The sequence below is a fragment of the Arvicola amphibius genome, chromosome 11, assembly GCF_903992535.2.
Source record: "Arvicola amphibius chromosome 11, mArvAmp1.2, whole genome shotgun sequence".
In the NCBI taxonomy this organism is placed as follows: domain Eukaryota; kingdom Metazoa; phylum Chordata; class Mammalia; order Rodentia; family Cricetidae; genus Arvicola; species Arvicola amphibius.
The window spans coordinates 88,560,189-88,583,121 of NC_052057.2; the positions used below are offsets into that span (position 1 = coordinate 88,560,189).

General features: G+C 37.5%; 1 protein-coding gene across 2 annotated transcripts in view; it reads left to right on the top strand.

Moving 5' to 3' along the window:
- Rngtt (RNA guanylyltransferase and 5'-phosphatase) overlaps positions 1–22,933 on the top strand; it is a 253,269-nt gene that overhangs the window by 149,011 nt on the left and 81,325 nt on the right. For both annotated transcript variants that reach the window (XM_038346948.2, XM_038346947.2), the window contains exon 13: positions 7,962–8,062. In XM_038346948.2, coding sequence (XP_038202876.1) covers positions 7,962–8,062 — 101 coding nt within the window. The remainder of the gene's footprint in view (positions 1–7,961; positions 8,063–22,933) is intronic.

Sequence of the window (22,933 nt, forward strand, 5' to 3'; positions counted from 1 at the left end):
TTCTAGAGTCATGGTTTCTTTATTCAAATCTGAGCAAGTATTAATGCATTCATATTTCCACTCAGCTTTCAAAGCTGGTATCATTTTGTGCTTTGCATTTTAGTATTTATCCAGAAACTTCGATTCTAACATATAATCCGAATGATAAGGTTTTTAGCATTCATAGGACCATATAGAATTCTAATGAAAAGAGGTGCCTGTCACTCATGCTTGTAACAACAATTTAGGAGCTAATTAAATATAAATATTTTGCTGATAATGCATGAATTTTTCTTCTTTCACTCTGGTACTAGGGATTGAACACATGGTCTTGTGCTTACTAAGTCCCTGAGCTGTCCTGGTTGCCGGGGGATGCTGCAGAACTCCAGAGCAGTCAGAGCAGCCTTGGGGAATCTGTTCTGGTCATTCTTACACTTTATACATTTGTAAACATATAGACCTTTAGAAGATACATTTAAAATTCCTTATTTTGTGACTTTACTTACACAAATTGTGCATTACTAAAAAGATGTATTTTTATTTCGTGAATATGGGTGTTTTGCCCACTTTTTTTTTGTGCGTGGTGCCTAAGGAGCCAGGAGATAGTGTTAGATGCCCTGGAATTGGAATTAGAGGTGGCTGTGGCCAGCATGTGGGTGTTGGGAACTGAAACTGGGTCTTCTGCAAGAGCAGCAAGTACTCTTAACTTTCACTAATAACCATCTCTTCATCCCCTAAATTGTATGTTTTTAAAGGTTTACACCTTGGTGTTTTGATAATCATTATAAAATGATCAGCCCATTCCATATAATCAATATCAATCATCTCTAAATTTACTAATTTTGTGCCATTGGTCAACTTCATGCCTTTCTCGGAATTACAGTTCCTGGCAACACCATTGTTCTTTCTGCTTTCGTGAGTGCTTAGTTTTGATTGCACTTGGGAGATCACATTTGCTTTCTTTTTCGATATGTTACTTTGCAGATATCTTCTAGCTCTACTTGTAAAGTGGAGAATGGCGGGATACTTTTCTTTTTAAAAGCTGAATAATATTCCATTGTAAATATAATTCCTTTATTTGTTATGTTTTAAAAATTCACGCATCTATTAAGGAATTTAGCTGCTCCCATCCTTGGGTATTGTGAGCAGTGCTGCAGAGAGCGTGGAAGCACAGGTTTCTCTCAGTGGTCCTGCTTTCGGTACCTGTGGATGTGCTCGGAAATGGAATTGTTGGCTCATTTAGTAGTTTTATTGTGGAATTTCTACACTATTTTCCATAGTGCTGTGCCAGTTTCAACAGGTGTTCAATGCTTTCTTTTTTGTCCTATTTCACAAGAACGTTTGCTCTTTTTGGTCTGTTTGCTACTATTCATCTGAGTAGACAGGAGGTGAGTTCCTATTGAGGTTTGGTTTCAGTCTCTGGAGATGGCTGAGTAGGTAGACATCTTCTTACACACGTCTGTTAACATCTATTTCTTCCTTGTTTAGGTTCTTAGTCCCTATTTTAATTGGATCATTTATATTTCATTTTTGGGTTGTGTGACCATATATTTTTGTATATTAAATTCCTTATTAGACATATAGCTTTCCAATATTTAACCCCCCTTCCCCTGGTAGGTAACCCTATAATGTGTTTCCTTTAATGTCCAAATTTCTCTTATTGTAATGGAGTGATACTTTTCTTGTTAATGTTTATTGCTTGTGCTTTTAGTTCTGTATCTAGAAAATTATTTTCAAGATCTTTTGATATTTTCCCCTATGGTTTTTCCTGGTTTTACAGTTGGAGGTTTAATCACTTTGAGGTGTGTGTGTGTGTGTGTGTGTGTGTGTGTGTGTTAGTGTTATGTGAATTCCTGTTTTTCCATTGGCCCAGTTTATTATAGTAGTTAGTGTGCATTTTTATGTGGAATAATATATCTAGATCTGAATATTTACTCTGTCTAGACACATTGCTTATTTTCTGTCTTTGGTGACCCATGAAGACAGGAGATTATGATGAATTAACCTATTTATAGATTATCCTAAGAATCATGTGATTTGATGGCACTCAGCATCCATGGTTGGTCAGGAAAATGCACAGTAAATGATAGTTATTAGAAATTATTACTGTCTTTATTACTCCATGTAAAGATTGCAGAAGAAGATGCAAACTAGAGGAGACAAAGAAGGCTAGATTGGGGGCGTGGCTGTTAGTTTCAGAAGCTTGAATCCTGTTCAGTCAGCTAGCCAATCAGCTGCAGTGAGAATAGTTACATTTGACAGGTTTTGTTGGCTCTAGGGATAGCAGCTGGGATATCACAGTAGTGAGTGAGATCCTGGGGGTAATTGATGAGTACAGCGTGATAGAGTCGAGTCATCTATATAGAAAGTGAACTGACTAGGTAGGAGTTCCTGTTCAAGATGGAAAGGGTAGCTTTTTGTTTAAAAAACGAGTGATTTCATCTTAGATTTAAAATTTTAAGGTGCTTTCTGGACCCGAGGGTTGTTGGATTTGTGCTTGATGTAGTCATATTCATAAAGGAACACCTAGGTTTCCTTGAGAGTAATTAAGAAATGAAGATATGGAAATAATTTTTGTGGGTAGATTTGGAGTCTTCTAGAAGTGACTTACAGTGAGAACCAGTTTCAAAAAGAAACAAAACAAAACGGTGTGAGGAAGATCATATTTATTTAAAGAGTGGAATTGCAGCAAATGGTAAGATGGTAGGTTGAGATGCCATCATATGGGAAGCATGAAATATAGTGTTTTCCAAACATGGCTACTAGAGATTGAAGAAGAACATACAACTTTGGTCTAGACACCCTGTTTTTAGGGAAGTAAAACTTTAAACTTCCTTAATATTATTAAGTTAGTAAAGTCAAAGAGGAATTAAACATTACTTTTTGTGCAGTTTGTCACTGACTTGGTGTGGTTTCTTCCTTTGGCCTGTTCTAGGCAGCGTATCTGTAGTGGTGTTTCTGGCTGTGCCCCTAGATGGCAGTAATATACCTTCCTTATGCCAGTCTTTCCATCATTTTTCAGCCTCTTCAGGGACACCATCTAGTTGAAAACTGCTGCCTTACACATACCCGTCAGTTTTTGCTCTGTCTAGTTCATGTATTTTCTTTATATCCACACTACAGTGCACTTTGAACAGAGGTTCTGCAATGGTTTACATTTCCCTCTCATAGTCTAATATTTTTAATATTTATGTTGATTGCACTGTTGCTTCTTTAAAGACTGCCGACATCTCAGATTATATTGGGCTGTATCCAAACACAAGTATTTCTCTTGTTTTTCCTCTTTTAAACAGTTCACTTGTTAAAATCAGGTTTATTTATAGGTATCATATTTATTAGCTAGCAAGAGCTTTGATAATGATTTTAATCTGAATGTATGCGGGTGAATTCATCACTCCTTATTATATATTAGAGTATGTATATACTTGTATACTTAACCAAAATTTATATTTCAAATGTGGTAAGTCATATATATTTACTTTCAAAAACCTTAACCTTTTTTATATAATATCTTGGTCCTTTTACTTTGGAGACTGTGTAAAAAGAATTTATTTTTTTGCCTCTTTTTTCTAACATTTACCATAAAAACAAACAACTAAACATGAATAAACGATGACTTGTCTCTGAGTATGAATTCCCTTGCCCAGGGCTGTGGTTGGATTCAAGAGGGCTAGGCATAAGCATTGTGAGTCAGAGGGACTTGCTGTCTTAGAACTCATTCTTTTCTGCAGACACTTCTTTCTTCTTTACTCTGTTTACGTCATGACTCATTTTCTGAGATTTCTATCAAATACCCTTAATTAGCAAATATAAGTTGCTGTGGGAGCTCCTTTGGCCAATAGCCTTTAAGATACCCGCCCACTTGGGTATGGATCTCTTATATTACAAATGCAGTTGCAAAGTGTGTGCTCGCTCTCTTGCTTCCAGTTTTCGCTCCCGGCTGCTTTTTTGGTTCATGCAGAGAACTGTGATCTAGGACAGTGATCTGTGAGTCTTCCCTAAATAAATAACCATTTATTATATGTAATTCTGAACTAGTGTGGGATTATTTTGTAACTTCTGTCATCAATAAGTTAAAACTGAAACTTCTTTAAGAATATGTGGCAGAAAATCCTAGTGATTTTTAGGTCAAGAAAATATTTCTTAAACAGGGAGTAAACTCTCCAAATTACATAATTTTAAAGTGGCTTTTAAAATATTTTTGCTTGTGAGTCTAGCCTTTAGTGACTGAGCCATCTCTCCAACCCTAAAAGTTGCTAATTTTGACTTAATTAAAACAAAAAAGTTTGCTCAGCAAAATAATGTTTTTTGATTTATTTATTATGGATGAAGTGTTTTGCCTGCATGTCTGCCTGCAGGCCAGAAGAGGGCACCAGATCTCATTACAGATGGTTGTGAGCATATGGTTGCTTGGAATTGAACTCAGGACCTCTGGAAGAGCAGCAAGCAGTGCTTCTAACCACTGAGCTATCTCTACAACCCTGCAGTAAAATGAATTGTTAAGGGCAGTCCAGATGCTACAGGCCTGTAATTTTGGGTGCTCTGGAACCCAAGACACCAAAAGCCAAGACCAGTTTGGGCAATTTAGTAGGATTCTTATCTCAAAATGAAAAATAAACAGCATTATGGGAGGTAGGTTATTTTTGGATTTAGTATCCAAGAGGCCCCATGTTTAAACATTTCCAGTATTCTAACAAAATAATAAAGAGGGAAAAATGAAAGGAAAGGAAGAAAGAATTTGTTAATATAATGCAAAGAAAGTGAGCATGTTGGTGCATCCTGTAATCCTAGCACTCAGGAAGTTGGACTAAGAGTATTATTGTCAATTCAAGATCAAATTTTATTGCATAACGAGTTCCACACCAGTCTTGTCTCACTCCTATCCCTGATGCCTCCAAAAAGAAAAGAAAAAAGAAGAAGAAGAAGGTTGGGGGGGGGTGGAGAAGGAAAATTGTGGCTCATGATCTGCACTTTGGGAGGTGGGAGCAGGTTCAGGAGTTCAAGGTCATTGCAACTACATAGTGAATTTTGAGGCCATACTGACCTTTATGATAACTCTCAAAACAAGAGCAACAACATTAGGATTGAGAGGTGATTCAATCAAGTACTTGCTGCAAATACTTGAAGACTAGAGTTCAGTTTCTCCAGAACCCACAAACCAATAACTGTCTTGGTGTAGTGGCAAATGCTATAGTCCTAGCACTAGGAAGATTAAAAATAAGGGGAGGTTCCTTGAATTTGATATCCAGTCAATTCAGCAAACTCAGAAGCACTGAGAAACCCTGTCAAAAAATAAGGTGTATAGCCAAAACAATTAGGAATAAATTATTTGGACACTTTGGTGAAAAGTCCATGGCTCTGCCTGTACTGTGGACTCTGTTGGGTTGACTGCCCTGCTCTGCCAGAGCAGATCAGTTTTCACAGGTTCCTCTTCCATGGGAAAAATCTCACAGACTTCCTGAATCTTGCAGCCTAAGGCCAAAGCAATCCTGTTCAACAGCTGAAGTTATAATACTGTCCTGTATGATTCTGTCACCCCTTTATCATCAACAAAAAGCTTGGAATGTTAGGTTCCAAGAAATTCATCATTCCAAAGTCTGGTATTTAGACAAAAGCGAACATTCATTCCCTCAGGAACTTAAGCAGATAGTTCCTATTGCTAAAATGAATTGTTTTCCTTATCTTTGACAAAAGGGGCATATGGCTGCTCCATTAACCTATGCCTATGGTGCTGTTTAGCACATCAATTCGAACACACTGGCCACTAGATATCTCAATATCACCAAAACTGTTATAGAGTCATCCTGGCTCGCATATCCCATCGCCTACCCTAGATCTCTCCAAATCATAGGGAGAAGCGTCCTTTTCCAGGTGTTGGGGGATCAGTATGGTGAGAGGAGCTTTCTGACACAACAGTGTGACTTTGGTAGTATTAGTAGACGAAAGAGTGACACTTACTCAGTAGAGGAAGAGAGGAGAAAGCAGCTGAAGAGATGGAGAAGGCAGCTTTTTTGGGGAACAGGAGAAGCTTCTGGGAAGAGGGAGGGTTTTGATAGAAGGAGACGGGTAAGTGTCTTTAAGATGTGTTCACGTGGAGGGCATAAAGAGATGCCCCAGGAAGGTGTAGTAGACTGTAGGAAGTAGATGAGAGGTAAATGCTTTGAGCAGGTGGAGGGAAGAAGCAGATGAAGACTGTAGAATTTGGAGTCATATTTGATGGGTAGCAGAAACCAGCATAAACAATGATCCATACATACCTTAGGAGAGTCAAATCAGCAACTTCCTGTGAAGTAGTTGAGACCCTCGAAGGGAAATCATATATGCCAATCCTGAGGTTTCGGCACCAGGTGAACAAAAATTGAGGTATGGTGATATAGGAGGTTTATTGTACGATATTGTAGGTATTTAGCAGAATTCAGCCAGAGACTTCTGGAAGAGTCCAGACTTAATGGGGCCATTGTAGAAGGAAGCGGCGGCAGCGGGGCTGCGTCCTGCCACCCGGCCGCAGGCTAGCTTTACACCCGAAATAATTACACGGAAACTGTATTCTTTTAAAACACTGCCTGGCCCATAGTTTCAGCCTCTTATTGGCTAATTCTCACATCTTCCTTTAACCCATATTTAGTAATCTGGGTAGCACCACGAGGTGTGGCTTACCAGGAGAGATCTTAACCTGCGTCCATCTCGGAGAGGAGAAGCATGGAGACTCACTATGGCGACTGCCTGAAGCGTCTCCCCAACTCTACTTCCTTGTTCCCACAATTCTGTTCTGTCTACTCCACCTACCTAATTTTCTGTCTCTTAAAGGGCCAAGGCAGTTTTCTTTATTAATTAACCAATGAAAGTAACATAGACAGATAACTCTCCTCCATCAGGCCATAGAGGTGGAGGAGTGGGAGTGAGAGAGGAAGAAGAGAGAGGAGAAAGGGAAACCAAGAGGCCACTAGTGAGCCAGGAAACCAAGAGGCCAAGAACCCACATAGCCAACATGGTTGGGTAGGGGAGGGAAGCTGCAGGAAGAGGAGTGAAGCTCAGGTGTTGACTGAGTTTCTGTCCTGCCCAGTTCCTGCAATCGTTAAGTCCCAAAGAAATCACATAGAGGTCTACATTAATTATAAACTGATTGGCCCATTATCTTAGGCTTCTTGTTAACTCTTATAACTTATATTAGCTCATTAGTTTTGTCTGTGTTAGCCACATGGCTCGGTACTTTTATCGGTGCTTGTTCTGTGGCTGGGTCACAACTGCAGAAAGCAGAATCTTCTTCCCAGAATTCTCCTGTTCTTGTTGCCCCGCCTGGTTGTCCTGCCTATACTTCCTGCCTGACTACTGGCCAATCAGCATTTATTTAAAATATAATTGACAGTACAGACCATTGTCCCCCACCACTCAGGCTGAGAGGTTAAGGTTAGAGGGTGGGGTTTGCTAGCCAAGATGACTCTAACAGGTATCGTTGATGCTGAGAGTGTCTGCTTTGATATGTTTAACAGGTACCTCAGACCTTTTAGCAATAAAAACTATCTTTTTAAATTTCTGAGGGAATGCTGACTTTTATCTAAATGCTGGACCTTGGGAAAAGGAGTTTCTTGAGCCCTAACATCTCACAGGTTTTTTCCTGACCATCATGCATGAGCCTTTGTATGTACACACTCACCCGCTTACACATAAACAGGCAAATAATAAATGTAATTTAAAAAATGTAAATAGGGAATGGCTCAAAGGTTAAGAGCACTGACTATTCTTTCAGAGGTCCTGAGTTCAATTCCCAGCAACCACATGGTGGCTCACATCCATTTGTAATAAGATCTGGTGCCCTCTTTTGGCCTGCAGGGATACATGAAGGTAGATGCTGTATATATAATTAATAAATCATTATCAAAAATGTAAATAAAAATAGAAATGTTGCTTAATAAAAATTATGTGTGCTTAATGAATTGAACCCTAAATTTTACCTTTTTTCCTGATTATTGTTTTTCCTTTAGAAATACAAGCCTGGGCGATGCGATGATATTTTGAAATGGAAACCTCCTAGTCTGAACTCGGTGGATTTTCGACTTAAGATCACAAGAATGGGAGGAGAAGGGTAAGGAGAAGGCCAGAATTAGGATTTGTTTAGTTTTTGAAATCTGTTTTTGCCTTTACAGCCCTAGCTAGTCTTGAACTCGAGATCTTATTGTTTCCCAAGTCTTGGGATTATTAGCCTGTATTACCTTCTGACCTCCTTCATAAGGTTCCACCCCACCCCTGTCCAATTTGCATGAAATCATATTTCATATAAGACGTGACTGTTTATAGGCTAGTTTACTTTACTATAAAAAAGTAAAATAGTCTACATTTTACATATGTATCTCATTTTCACACATTATTTACTTTTTATATATACCTAAGTGTTGACAAAGCTTTTTTTCAAATTTTAAAGTTTTCAATATAAAATAATCTCAGCAATCAAATTCTGCATATGAGAGCATTGATTTTAAAACCACAGGTACTGAATCAGTGGGGTTTTTTTGAAAGGCATTTGTTTATACTTTATTAGGGGAAGTTTTTCATTATTGACATAGAGTTTTCATAATATCATTTTTTATTTACTGTCTATTTTTACTGTTAACTCTATTGTAAAGGATGTTTTAGTGTGAATATTGTATTTTCAAAACCTTGTTTTTTTAAAATTAAAGTGTTTAATATTTTATGCTTTTTGTGACTTAATTTGCTATTGTGCTTAATAGCAAAAATTTGTTAAAGAATAATTTTCTCTGGCTCCTGAGTTTATTATATTCAGGTCTCTTTGTTACTAATCCATGGATAGATAATTTTATTTATTTATTTATTTACTTGCTTATTTGTTTGTTTGTTTGTGTGTGTGTGTGTCTGTGTGTATGTGTACAGTTTTCAGAGGACAGCTTGTAGAATTTAGTTCTTCAAACATGTGGGTCCGCAGATTATCAAGTGTTGATGGCAAGAACCTTTTCCCTGCAAACAATCTAGCTAGCCACATTGAAATAATTTTAGACTATAGGGATACATTTTGTATACAAACACACACATGCATGATTGGGAGGCTGTTTATGAAAATATTTTGTCTAAATGTTTGATTAATACTGAGTCAAGTTTATTTTTTCTGATGTATTAACATTTTGTCTAGCTGTGGAGGCTTACTGCAGTAAGCCAGAATGTATACTTATGAAAGACCATTCCACTTCAGAAACAGTGCATGATGGAGATTATTCTGGTGGGGCCATTTTTCAAAAAACAGAGATGATTATGATTGTTTGGAAACATATTTTGCTTTGCTTTTTTGAAACATAGAGTTCTTCTCTCTAGCATGGCTGGCCTATAACCTAGAGAGCCTCTTTCAGACTCCTTAGTGCTGGGATTTTAGGTGTGAACCACCATGTTTGTTTTTTTGTTTTTTGTTTGTTTTTGACTTTTCAAGACATGGTTTTTCTTTGTAACAAAAGCTCTGGCTTTTCTGGAACTAGCTCTGTAGACCACGCTCGCCTCCAACTCACAGAGATCTACATGTCTCTGCCTCCATAGTGCTGTGATTAAAGACATGTACCACCATCTCCCAGCGTAAGATTTTTTTTAAGAGATGTACTTATTTTATGTGTGTGTGAGTGTCTAAATCTCTATATGTGTGCCACATGTGTCCCTGGTGACTGAGGAAGTTAGAAGAGGCTATCAGATCCCTTGTAACTGCAGTCACAGGTAGTTGAACTGCCATATGGATATTGGGAACTGAACCTGGGTTGCTGCTTAAGAAGCAGGAGCTAAGAGTAGCAAGTCTTGTTAACTGCCGAGTCCTCTCTCCAGAATACTGGGAAGTAAGATTTTAACAAGAAAGTAAAATTTATTAAACTGCTTCATTACTAATAATTTCTTTTTTTCTATTACTGTGTTTGTAATATTTTGTTAGTGACTATTGGCTATTGTATCTGATTTTTGTTTCATCTAATTTTGAAAAATCTTGAGTTGTGTCTTTATAGATCATAATCTGGCAGTTAAAAGCCACCTGAGGATAAAGAGAATGCCCATCTCTTTAAGCTGCAAACATGTTAACTATTTTCATGAAATTATCCATTATAATTAGTTGTAGTAAAATTAACCGGATGCTTTTTTCCATTTTATTTTTTCAAATTTTTGTTCTTTTATAAGTATATGCTTTTTTAAAACAAAAATATATTACATTTTAAATATCAAAATGTCACTCTTTAATGTGATTTAAGGTACATCAATATAGGTACTTAGTTTATTTAAAACAGGTGTCAATTAAAAATAATGATATGGCAAGATTGGGCGTGTTCAAGGTGGTCTGGCTGGAGAGATGGCTCAGAGGTTAAGAACACTGACTATTCTTCCAGAGGTTCTGAGTTCAATTCCCAGCAACTACATAGTGTCTTTCAACTACCTGTAATGAAATCTGGTGTCCTCTTCTAGCCTGCAGGGATATATGCATCATATACATAATAAATAAATCTTAAAAATAGTAATTATGAGAACTATTGTATGGTAACTGTTATATGAAATATTTGTTAGCCAAAATGTTCTTTCCACGTAAAGAATGTTATGTGATATATTTTAACTGTATAAGTGAGGTTATGTCTAATATTTCACACTACCTTATTTGCTAAAAATATGCCTGCTTTGAAGGGATAATAGCTTTGTCCATGTGCCCAAGACATGACTCAGTGGTTATGGGCACTTTTTTTTGGTAGAGGATCCATATTTGGTTGTCAGCACCCACTTGGTGACTTACAACAGTCTGTAACTACAGTTCTAGGGGATCCAGTAGTCTTTTTTTTTAACCACTTTATTCTCGTGCACATACTTGGTGCATAGACATGTACTCAGTCTCTCTCTTCTGTCTCTCTGTCTGCAGGTATGTGCACATGCACACACACACAATATTTAAAAAGTGGTGGCATCTGAAATGTAAGGAGCAGGACATGTACAGTGAAGCGAGGCAGGAATATTAAAATGCCATGAGATAATTTAATACCTTTTAAAAATTGATTCCAGGTATTTCCAGGAAATTTAAAATGGAATAGTATGTTTTGAAAGGTATAATTTCAACTTTTAAAAATATCTGCAGTGAGTTATTTTAAGTGAGTTTTTTTTAGGTTTTCTTGTTATGACTTTGAGTTTCATTTAGCTGGTAAAATACAGTAATAATAGTTCTTGTTAGGTTAAATTCAATCTGAAGAGAAAAATCTATTGTTATGTTTATTACCCACTGGTAGCATCTAAAAATCTGAACTTGGTCTTTCCAATTCTTAGAATTTTTCAAAATTTGAGCTATGTTAATCTAACGTCATTTCATCATGGCTTAAAATAAACTTTGTGTATCTTAACAATTTAAATGTTAAATTTTATAAACATAACTTTTAAAGTTTTACCTGGCAGTGGTGGCCCACACCTTTAATCCCAGCTCTTGGGAGGCAGAGGTAGGCGGATCTCTGTAAGTTTGTGGCCAGCCTGGTTACAAAGTGAGTTTCAGGACAGCTAGGGCTCTTAAACAGAGAAACCCTGTCTCAAGAAACTCTAAAAAAATATTGTTTTGAAAATATTGTGGGTTTTGTATTAAGTACTTTATAGCCCAGGTCCATAGTTAAACCATGAACTACACAGATAGTCTCAGTTTTAGAAATTGTAAACTCTTGAGTGCAATAACATTGATTTACAGCGAAGGGTACAGATTTATTGTATTGCACAGTAGTTAAGAACACAGATTTGAGTGCTAGACTACTTGGGTTGAAATTATCTTACTCATGGCCTTTGACACAGTGTTTTCTTTCTGTGCCTCTGATTCCTCATCTCTGTCTTAATTACTTTTCTCTTTCTGTGATAAAACACTATGACCCAGGTAACTTTTGAAAGACAATGTTTACTTTGGGGCTTATGATTTAGAGGGTTATTTAAGACCCCATGACCACCATGGTTGGGGCTATGACAACAGTCAGGCAGGTATGACACTAGAGCAAGTAGCTGAGAGCTCACACCTTGAGACCATTGGGAGGCACGCCTGGGGGTGTGAAGGCTGCAGAAAGGCTGAGACTGAGAATAGTCTATCTCTTCCAACAAGGCTGCACCTTCTAATCCTCAAACAGTTCCACCATCTGGAGACCGGAGTATTCACATATATGAACCTTTAAGGGGTCATTCTCACTCAAACAACCACACTGGTAAACAATTAATTGGTGCCATAGGCTTTTTTGAGGAATAAATGAGTAAAATAATTAGAACAGAGCTGGGTACATGATACATTTAGATGTTTGCTACTGCTTTTCTTGTTTTCATATAAAAAGCTTTCAAAGACCATATTCCCTTTTTGCCTGTAGAATTACTGTTCCTTGGTGTAGTTTTTAAATTCAGCTGTCTCTGTGAACCATTTATTGTTTGCTTCCTGTCCTTGTTAATTTTTTCTTTTCAAATGCATACCATTATGAATTTCTGAAAGAGACTATATTAGTTACTTTTCTTTTGCTTTTTCTGTGACCAGAGCTGTAGAAAGAGGGCCCGCTTGTCGTGTCTGCCTGGCTAGCTTAGCCATGAAATAACCATAAAGAAATGTATTAATTAAGTCACTGCTTGACCCATTAGCTGTAACTTCTTATTGGCTAACTCTTACATATTAATTTAACCCATTTCTATTAATCTGTGTATCAACATGAGGCTGTGGCTTATTGGTAAGGGTCCAGCGTCTGTCTCCTTCGGGACACAGGAAGTGAGGCAAGGCTATACATTCTCCAAGCCTGTCTCCAATGATGTATTTCTTCAACCCCCTCAATCATTGTCACCAACTAGGGACCAAGTGTTCAAATACATGAGCCCATTGGATCATTTTTTCATTCAAAACACTGGAGGGACCACTGGTTTTTTTTTTATTTTTTTAATTTTTATTTATTTATTTATTCATTTTTTTGTTTGTTTGTTTGTTTTTTTGTTTTTTTGTTTTTCGAGACAGGGTTTCTCTGTGGCTTTGGAGCCTGTCCTGGAACTAGCTCTTGTAGACCAGGCTGGTCTCGAACTCACAGAGATCCGCCTGCCTCTGCCTCCCGAGTGCTGGGATTAAAGGCGTGTGCCACCACCGCCCGGCTGGTTTTTTTTTTTTTTTTTAAAGTTTATAAAGAAAGCAGTAAGATGATGAGAGTATAAAATGAAAGCTTTTTTGTGCTGAGGTTGACAGTGTCAGTCTGGCAGAGAATTTGGTAGCTCCTCAGAGTGCTAAGTATGGACTTAACGAAGAGGACCTACCTATTCTCCTCTCAGGCATATACCAGGGAGAAATAAAAGCTGTGTCCATACAAAAAGCTAGACTTGAATTTTCTTGTAAGTATAGTTCATAAAAGTCAAAAGGTCCAAATAATCCTGATGCCTACTAACTGATCAGAAGGTAGCCTTCAAATAAAACAGCTCTTGTATGGGAAATACTGGTACTGTGAACTGTTTTAAGCGAAGGGTCTCTGGATCCTGAAATTCTTCTTTTTGGAGTTTTGTAAAATAGTATATGTCCAACATTTGGACTGCTGCCTGTGATATAATAAATACATTTTTTTTTCTTAAAAAAACAATGACTCTGGGCCGGCGCACGCCTTTAATCCCAGCACTCGGGAGGCAGAGGCAGGCGGATCTCTGTGAGTTCGAAACCAGCCTGGTCTACAAGAGCTAGTTCCAGGACAGGCTCCAAAGCCACAGAGAAACCCTGTCTCGAAAAACCAAAAAAAAAAAAAAAAAAAAAAAAAGACTCTGGATTATGCTATCGCTGAGAGTATGAGACTTGTATGCTGTGGATGTAACTTCAAGTTGATAGAGAATCCCAAGAATTTGCTGATTTATATTTTTATGGAAGAATGAAGAGGCTATGTTGATTTGCCTTGCTAAGGATAACATCTGGATGTGATTGGTGTAACAACCTGATTAAATTGTGATAACTCAGTGATCATTCAATGCCTCTGAAGATGGTACTTATCTCTGTAGTTCCCTTGGGGATGCCGTATCACTTCTGCGCAGGTGATTGTAGGGCAGTTCGGTTGTAGGGCTTTCATTTTGCCTTTTCTAGAATGATGCCTCTTACTCGGGGTTAGAGAGTTAACGTGGAAATCCTTCCAGACGCCACATATTTTCCATTACATATCCAGTAATTGGGAAATAAGTAGAAGTTCTGTTTGTGAACATTGTACTCCATTTAGGTTTGGTTTTGTCTATGTTTTATTTGTTTTCTAATCTTTTCAAATATATGGTTCATTATTGTTATCTGTGGTCAAACCTTTAGTTCTTCCTTCCTTGTAATTATAACTTAGAATCCATTGACCAGTCTCTGCAGTTTTCTTTCCCCTTTCCATCTTCTGGTAATTAATACTCTGACTTTTGTAGAACTAACATTGTTATATTCCACATATGTGTGAGGTCCTATGGTATTTACCTTTCTGTGCTGTGTTCCCCTTAATATGCTGCTTTCCATTTCCATCCATATTGAAAATGACAGAATTTCATTCTTATGTCACAAACAAGTTTATTATCTGACCATGTTGAGTTCCCTCTTTAGCTGGGAGAATATGGTTACATCTTTGCTCCTGATAATTAGTATCTGTTTAAAGTGAGTGTCTGGTAATTTTTTTTTTTGTCCAGTTATAGTAAATCATGTCAGTCAGAAAGTGGTTGTAGGATTTACAGTAAGGGTGGTACATTTTAGAAGGCCACATAGTATTAAGGTTTGCTCTATACATTCTGTTTTAACCATTCCATTCTGTCAGTGTTCTGCAAAATTTAACATAGGCTAAGTCTGTCTTCAGGAACATGGTTGTGGTTTCATGAAGCTTTATTTCCAAAGCTAGGTTTCAGGCCAGATACTGTGACTGTAGCTTGCCACCTGCAGTTTATATTGCATACTCGTGACAGTGTTGCAGGGTCCTTCTTCAAGAGAAATCTGGCCTCCTCCTATCAAGAGGCCCAGGTATCTATCTTACATAGTATCTATGCATTAAAAGATATGAAACATGGGCTTAATAACAATCATAATGCTTTACTTTCTGTGCAAAAATGTTCTTGGTAGTGGGCATGTTGGCACACACCTTTAATTCCAGCACTCAGGAAACAGAGGCAAGTAATCTCTGTGAGTTGAAGGCCAGCGTGGTCTACATAGCAACTTCCAGGACAGCCAGGGGTATGTGTAGAGAGCCTGTCTTAACCTCTCCCCACAGTGTCCTCACAGACTATTGTAATTATTTTCATTTGCTTAGATTTGTTTAAAAATAGTTTTTAATTAATTTGCTTTTTATGCTTGTTTATACTAGCATTACTGTCATAAGTAAAAGCACCATGCTGGCAAAATATTCAGGATATTGAAAAATGTCCTTGTCTAAGAAAGAATTGAGCCAGTAAGAATATAGCTAATGATTAACTGTAGGGATATGCCTTTGTTTTGCTGTGCACTTTATTCTCCCTTGTTTTGAAATGAATGCCCCGCAGTTTTAATTTTACTATACTTTAAATTACTTAAAGAAGTAGAATTTGGAGATTCTACTTATATAGTACCATCAATGGTATTATAAAGATTGGTTAGTGAGTGCCATGAAAGGGATGTGTGTCTGTGTGTAGAAGTATAGAATGTACCTCGTTCATATCCAACCCAGATTCTTTCCACACTTTGTGGACCTTCCATACCCAATACCTCGTTCTCCCTCGTTCTAATTCTCCCCCTCCTCCTTTTTTTGAAATTTCTTTTATAACTCATTGGACATACCCTAGAAGAAAATGATTCTTTCTCCACCAGCAACCATTCATTACCAGTAGCTCCTCAGCCAGGAGTTGAGCCTAATGAGACCCTCTTGCATTTATTTCTGTTGGAATGTTGACTAGTGCCAATCTGTGCAAGTAACCATAGTTGTTGTGAGTTCACAAGTGCGAACGTTGTGTTCAAAAACCAGTATTTCACAGCACTCCTCCCCATACTCCTCTCTTAACAGTCTTTATACCCCTCTTCTATGTTTTCTGAGTCTTGAGTTGTTGATAGAAATTTCCTATTTAGGGCTGAGCATTTAGTAGCCACCTGTTCTCAGCCCCTTGACCAGTTAGGAGTTTTGGCATTCACTGCACAAAGATGTTTCTCTGACTGACTTTGAGAGAAGCATTAATCTCTGTGCATTAACATAAATGTTTCGAAGACACTCTGAGTATGAGTCCACTTAGTAAAACAGTAATAGTAGGTTACACCCTAGGGTAAGAATACTGTGAACAAAATTTAATTTATACCAAAGTATAATGATCTTAGTGTTTCAGGAAAATAAAAGATTATCTTCTATTTCATTGATTTGTCCTTTTATAAAAATCCACATGTTGCTGGGGAAAATTTACGGTTCCCTTTTGTGGTCTCTGAGTCTCATTAATAAAAGAATTTAAAAGCAGGACCAGTGAGGTAGTGGCTCAGTGTATAAAAGTGTTTGTGACAAAGTCCATTTGGATCTGAGTTCTATCTTGGGGGACACACCTGATACACACATACACCATTGGTAGAATTAAAGAGCTGACTCCTGAAACTTCCCCTAGTTCCTCTACTTTTGTTTGTTTGTTTGTTTTAATTGAGCTATATATTTTTTTCCTGCTTCCCTCCCTTTCTTTCCCCTCCCCTTGAATCCTCTCCCATGGTCCCCATGCTCCCAATTTACTCAGGAGATCTTGTCTTTTTCTACTTCCCATGTAGATTAGATCTATGTATGTCTCCATTAGGGTCCTCTTTGTTGTCTGCCTTCTCTGGGATTGTGAATTGTAGACTGGTTTTCTTTGCTTTATGTTTAAAAACCACTTATGTGTGAGAACATATTATATTTGTCTTTCTGGGTCTGGTTACCTCACTCAATATGATGTTTTCTAGATCCATCCATTTGTCCGCAAATTTTAAGATGTCATTTTTTCTTCTGTTGATTAGTACTCCATTGTGTAAATGTACCACATTTTCCTTATCCATTCTTTGGTCAAGGGGCATGTAGGTTGTTTGCAGGTTCTATGTGCCATTGCTCTTAAGGAAGCTTGGGGACTATTTTCTAAGTTTTCATAGAAAAGGGACAAACTAGGCAAGCTGGAAAGTAGAAGAGGAGGAGTTTTTTTCTTTCTGTGCCTTTTCAGTTAAGATTCATGAAATTGACCTTGTCCAGCAGTGCAGCTACAAGGTGGATGGGGACCAGGAACTTTAGAGAACAGAGTGGAATATCCAGAGGGTCAATGAAAACATTCCCAAAAGTAGGAGCAGGCAAGTGAACAAGGAAAAGGCCAGAAAACCCTGGGTAAAGAAGGTGCATGTCCCTTGTAGGACATTTTCACGTCTTTCTGTGGGAATGATGTTTAGATCTGCTAATCTTGATACTGCTCTCATTTAGACTTTTGAGTCTTCCTTCCTCCCTGTAAGTTAACTTTAAATACCATTCCCTCCCTTTTCTGTAGGTTTTAGAATTTTGGTGATTTCTTTTGGATCACAGAATCTTTATATTATCAAAACCAATCTATTTTGTATATTGGTTTAGAAAGTGGAAATTTCCTGTTTATTCCTAAAATGTGTTTCTCTAATTTTTCAAAGGGGTAAAATATTTTGTGTGGCATTACACTAGCTTACTACAAAGGCAGCTTAAAAAATAACCTAGTGAAGTGAAACCATGTTTTAGTCCAGTGACTTATGTTTGATATGATTGAATATGAAATTTAAAAATTAAGCTTGTTTTGGTTTATTGAGATTTGACCCAAAGTAGTATTTTAGTTTCTCTATACCCCAAGTTCAAATTCCTGTCTATAACTTAAGGATAAAAGGAAAAGAGATTTGAGCTTTTTAACCAATGTGCATTTCTAACATAAAATCAAGATTAGGTTAAATAGCTTTAATTATTAAAATAGTTTAAAAATAATTCACGATACAAATTATATTCCTTTACTTTTCAGTGTCTTTGTTGAATGAAGTCATTTATTTTGGCTGAAAGAGTTAGTTATAATGAGATGATATTTAATATCCTTTAACACATGACAACCTCAAAATATAAATATGGAAATTTATTACAAAAAGAAAGGGCACATCATTGTTAATGCAGGCCTTTTATCTCAAGGAAATGGAACTCATATCAAGCTCTGCGTCTCAGGGGAGAGTATATGTAGGAGGGATTAGAGAGGCTTGGTTCATTCTTTGTGTACATTAGAAAACTATCTTAGCAGGCTAGATTCTCAGGTCTTTAATAAAGGGATAATAGGGACAGTTATAATTCAAGACTTTTGCAAGACTATGTATAGTGATGGAACTAGTATTTTCCAGTACTTTAATTTTATTGTATTGGTCCCTGCTGTTCATGACCTTTGTTTAAAAACTATACTTTCTTATAAGAAAGTTGTTTCACTACAGTAGAAACTTAGACTTTGGGTCTTGGGCACATGTTTACCAACATGTCTGGTAAGAACACTACTGATCTAACATTCTATTTTTAAGAAATGTGTTTTTTTATTAGAAACCTCTGTCTGAGGGTGCTGGTATCTGTGTTTTCCACAAAAGATACTTTATACGCATATTGATAAACAGAATCTATTTTAGATGATAGAACCATCTTTTACTCATCAAAGAAGTGTAGACTGCACCTTTTAAAAATTACATTTTTTCATTTATTTGTTTAAAAGTTAGATCTATTTTTACTGACCACTTGTAGTTACATAAATTCCTCAGATAGAAAATTTCTCTTTTCAGTAGCATCTGTATTTTAATATTTTATTTATATTTAAAAATTGGGTGGACATTTAAGTGTGCATTCGTTATAGGAAGAATAGTGCATGCTAATGGTCTCAAGGGAATTTAGAATAAATTAACTGTAAATTACATGAATTCATTACTAAGGAACAAAGACCTTTTCATCTGTTTTAGGATATAATTTATGAATAAGAGAAAAATTACTATTCCTGCTTGTCTTTCCAACTTTTAATATAAGTAGAGATGCTAGTTACAGCAGATTTATCACTATTCATTAAGTATCCTTTGAGAACCATCAGTGTATTGTTATGTGCAGGAAATAAAAAGAAACATGAGCCCTGCCTAAAGGAATGAGTGGCCTACGGCAATAAATAAAAATAACTGTTACTATGGAAAAAATGTTAGACTGCTGCTGTGACTATAGTACCACAGACGCCCGGACAATTCCAGATCTTAGAATGTATGAAAATTAAATAGGAAATGTTTTAGTTGCTAGACAGAACACAAAGTAAAGGTGGTTTGGTTGAAAAGAGCCTTATAAATATGTTGGAATTTTAAAAAGAAAATAAGTGCGCAAGAGAGTACAAAACTTTGATGTGATTAGGGAGGGAATTCACAGATTTTGTGTGAATGGAGATTTGAATAAAGTAGACCAAGACTTGACTGTGACAGACCAGAAAGCAGAGCATTAAGACTCACCTTAGAGAGTTAATGACTTTAAAACAAGGATCAGTTGTCAATACATCCTCGTTGGAGCAAAAAGAGATGAAGGAGGTGAAGATAAATCAAGGAGCACAACAAATCAAACAGCACAGGATCACATCATAGCAGGGTGGTCAGGCATAGGGGAGAAGTGTGTCAGCTTTCGTCTTAATGATGAAGCGCCTCCTTGATGAATTAATGTAATGCTTTGAACATGGCACCAAACACTGTATTCAGGTTCTAGCTACCATCTTATTTTAGCAATGATCGCATGAAGTTGTACTCTTGGAAGACCACTTCTGCTTACTGCTGCCTCTGACAAGGAGCTATAGATGAATAAGTGGTTTCCCCTAATCTCAGAGGCTTTTATCCTTCTATACATGCAGGTTGATGAATGCTTCTCTACTCTCTCCTGACATCATTTTCTCCTTTAAAATTTTATTAATGTACCCCTGCCCTTTATGGTGTGTGTGTGTGTGTGTGTGTGTGTGTGTGTGTGTGTGTATGCATGCACACATATGTGTATGCACACACATATACGCAGTTGCCTATGAAGGCTGGAGGATAGTTTTGTGACATCCCCCCCATTCTTTTCCCAGCTCTTAAATACATAGGCTGCATTTATAATGAGGGATTTTTCTAAAAATCTAATCCTTGCTTTAGCAAATTTTAGTATGTTGGTGTTGTTAGATAAGAGAGCCTGGCTGGTATGGGAAAGGAGCTTACTGGAAATTGGCATTTAGAAATGATATTTATTAAGAGAGAGAGGATTTTCTGGGAGTGGTGGCACATGCCTTAATCCCAGCACTTGGGAGACAGAGCAGGTATATCTCTGAGTTTGAGGCCAGCCTGGTCTACAGAGTTCCAGGACAGCCAAAGCTACACAAAGAAATCCTTTCCTAAAAAGTCACAGAAAGAGCAACGGGGATATTTTTCTTGGGCAGAGGAGTTAACTCATTTTATAAAGTACTTAACATGTAAACATGAGGACCTGGCTTTGATCCCTAGAACTCAGGAAGCCAGTATGACGCTATGGGTTTATAATCTTAGTACTGGGAAGTCTGAAACAAACAGATCCCTGTAGTTTACTAACCAGCCAGTGGCAGCAACGTGACTTACTGAAACCATGGAGGTCAGCCAAACAGCCCAAGTCCATGAGGCTGAGGTGGAAACTAACATATTCTCTTAGGTTGGTTGTGCTTTGCATAAACCTACATAATGCATACTGCCATCTTCATTCCCACCCTTTCCCCTTTCATTCATTTTTTTGGGGGGGGGGCAATAAAGTACCCCTGAACTGCCTAGGGTCTTCTCACATTCTATAGTGTCTACACATTCAGCCTATAGCCAGCCATAGTATATCTTGTTAGTTTACCTATTTCTCCTTTTGGAACTTACATCAGTCTGGACATTTATTCATATACTTTTTAATTTATTAAAACGTTTTTTGTAAGCTGGGCAGTGGTGGCACACACCTTTAATTCCAGCACCCGGGAGGCAGAGGCAGGTGGATATCTGTGATTTTGAGATCAGCTTGGTCTACAAGAGCTAGTTTCAGGACAGCTAGGACTGTTACACAGAGAAACCCTGTCTTGGAAAACCAAAACAATTTTTTTTGTAAAAAAAACTTGCACTATGTTAAGTCCAAGGTCCTCCCAGCTCCCCCTAAGTCCAGGAAGGTGAGCAACCAAACTGACAAGGCTCACAGTGAGCCCATCCATGCTGTAGAGTTCATGTTCATTGCCGTTGTCCTTGGTTTCTCAGTCCTCCTCCACCGTCAGCCACATTCAGAGGGAACCCTGATGGCTCTTTGGCTTGGAGAGGGAGGTAATGGGGGTATGGGTGGAAGGGAGGGGAGGGAAGGGAGAGGAGGAAATTTTTAATAAAAAAAATGAGAAAAAAAATAAATAAAAGGTGTTTTAGGTAAAAAAAAAAAACTTGCAAATAACATAATGGAGTGAAATCAACCAAATCCAAAGCCTGTATATTCTACAGTTAAAAAAAATAGTGATTCTAAAGTTGTGAACTTTCACACTGAATTTTGTAGTTTCACTATTAAATATTTTTTATGCATCTGTCCACCACCAAAACCTGAAAAAATCCATGTCAGAGTTAAAACTAGAAAGACAATTAGCTTATGTCTTTTATGATTATAGTGTCCATTACCTACATACAGTCCCCTTTAAATTTTTTAAAATTCTTTTATGTGTATGGGTGTTTTTCTTGTATGTATGTTTGTACACTACTTGCGTGTGGTGTCTGCAGAGGTCAGATGAGGGTATGGAATCCCTTGAAACAAGAGTTCCTAAACAGTTTCACCAACTGGGAACCATATGTTCAAATATATGAGCATGTGGGGGCCATTCTCATTCAAACCACCACACCAGTGTAGCTCAGTGAGTGAGCTCAAGGTCCATGATAGACCTTACCTCAAAAGTTAAGGTGGAGAGCAATTGAGGAAATACCTGATACCTCTGGTGTCTGTACATGTGCATGCAAGTATATGTTTACTCTACACACATGAGCATATCGTGTACACATATTTTTTAAAGTAACCTTAACCAAGTTGTATGTGCATATCATATATGTTTTAAAAATTCAGTATGCATAAATGACAAAAGATGACTTGTATGATTTGCATAGAGATGTGATTAGAAATTTTTTTTTATAAGGAAGACATACGTCCAGACCAAACTGCTTATGTACCATATGTTATCTCTTGTCAAAAAAGGAATTGGTCCTGCTTCATATTATTGCTATTCTAGTGTACTTTCCTGTTGCTGTGATTACACATTTATTATCAAAAATAGCCTGGGGAGGAAAGTTTATTTCATCTTATCAGTTTAGAGTCCACCATTGAAGGAAGCATGGTATGAGCTCAAGGAATGACATGAAGCAGAGACTTGCTAGCTTGCTCCCAGGCTCTCCTTCAGCTACTTTTCTCATATATCCCAGGTCCTTCACCTTAGGGATAATACCATACACACCAGACTGGGCCCTCACATCAACTGGACCTCACAGATCACCAGATGCAGTCAGTTTTTCCATAGCGACTCCTTCCCTCTGGGTGTGTTTGGTTGACATCTTAGTCACCAAAGTCTGAAGCCTAAAGTAAGATACAAGTTCAGTTTACTCCTAGAAAGCATATGAGGAAAATTTTGTTTGTGATTTTTTTCCCATTTATTTGTTTTTTTCAAGATATGGGTTCTCTGTGCAGCTCTGGTTGTTCTGGAACTTGCTGTGTAGACCAAGAAGGTGATCTCAGGACCCACAGATATCTGCCTGCTTCTGCCTCCCAGCTACTGGGATTAAAGATGTGTACTACCCCCACTCAGTGGAAAATTCTATTTTTAGAAGAGAAAAAAAATCTTGAAGCTCTGAAGTACTATCTCAAAGGCTGAAATCTGCTTCATAGCACTGTGTGAAGGAACAGCCTGATAGCTGCCCAAGGACTAGAGTGCTGACTGATCTCAGAGAGCACCAGCTTTGGTGGGTTATAGAAAGGGCAGCATGCCTTGACATCCAGAAAAGGCTGAATCT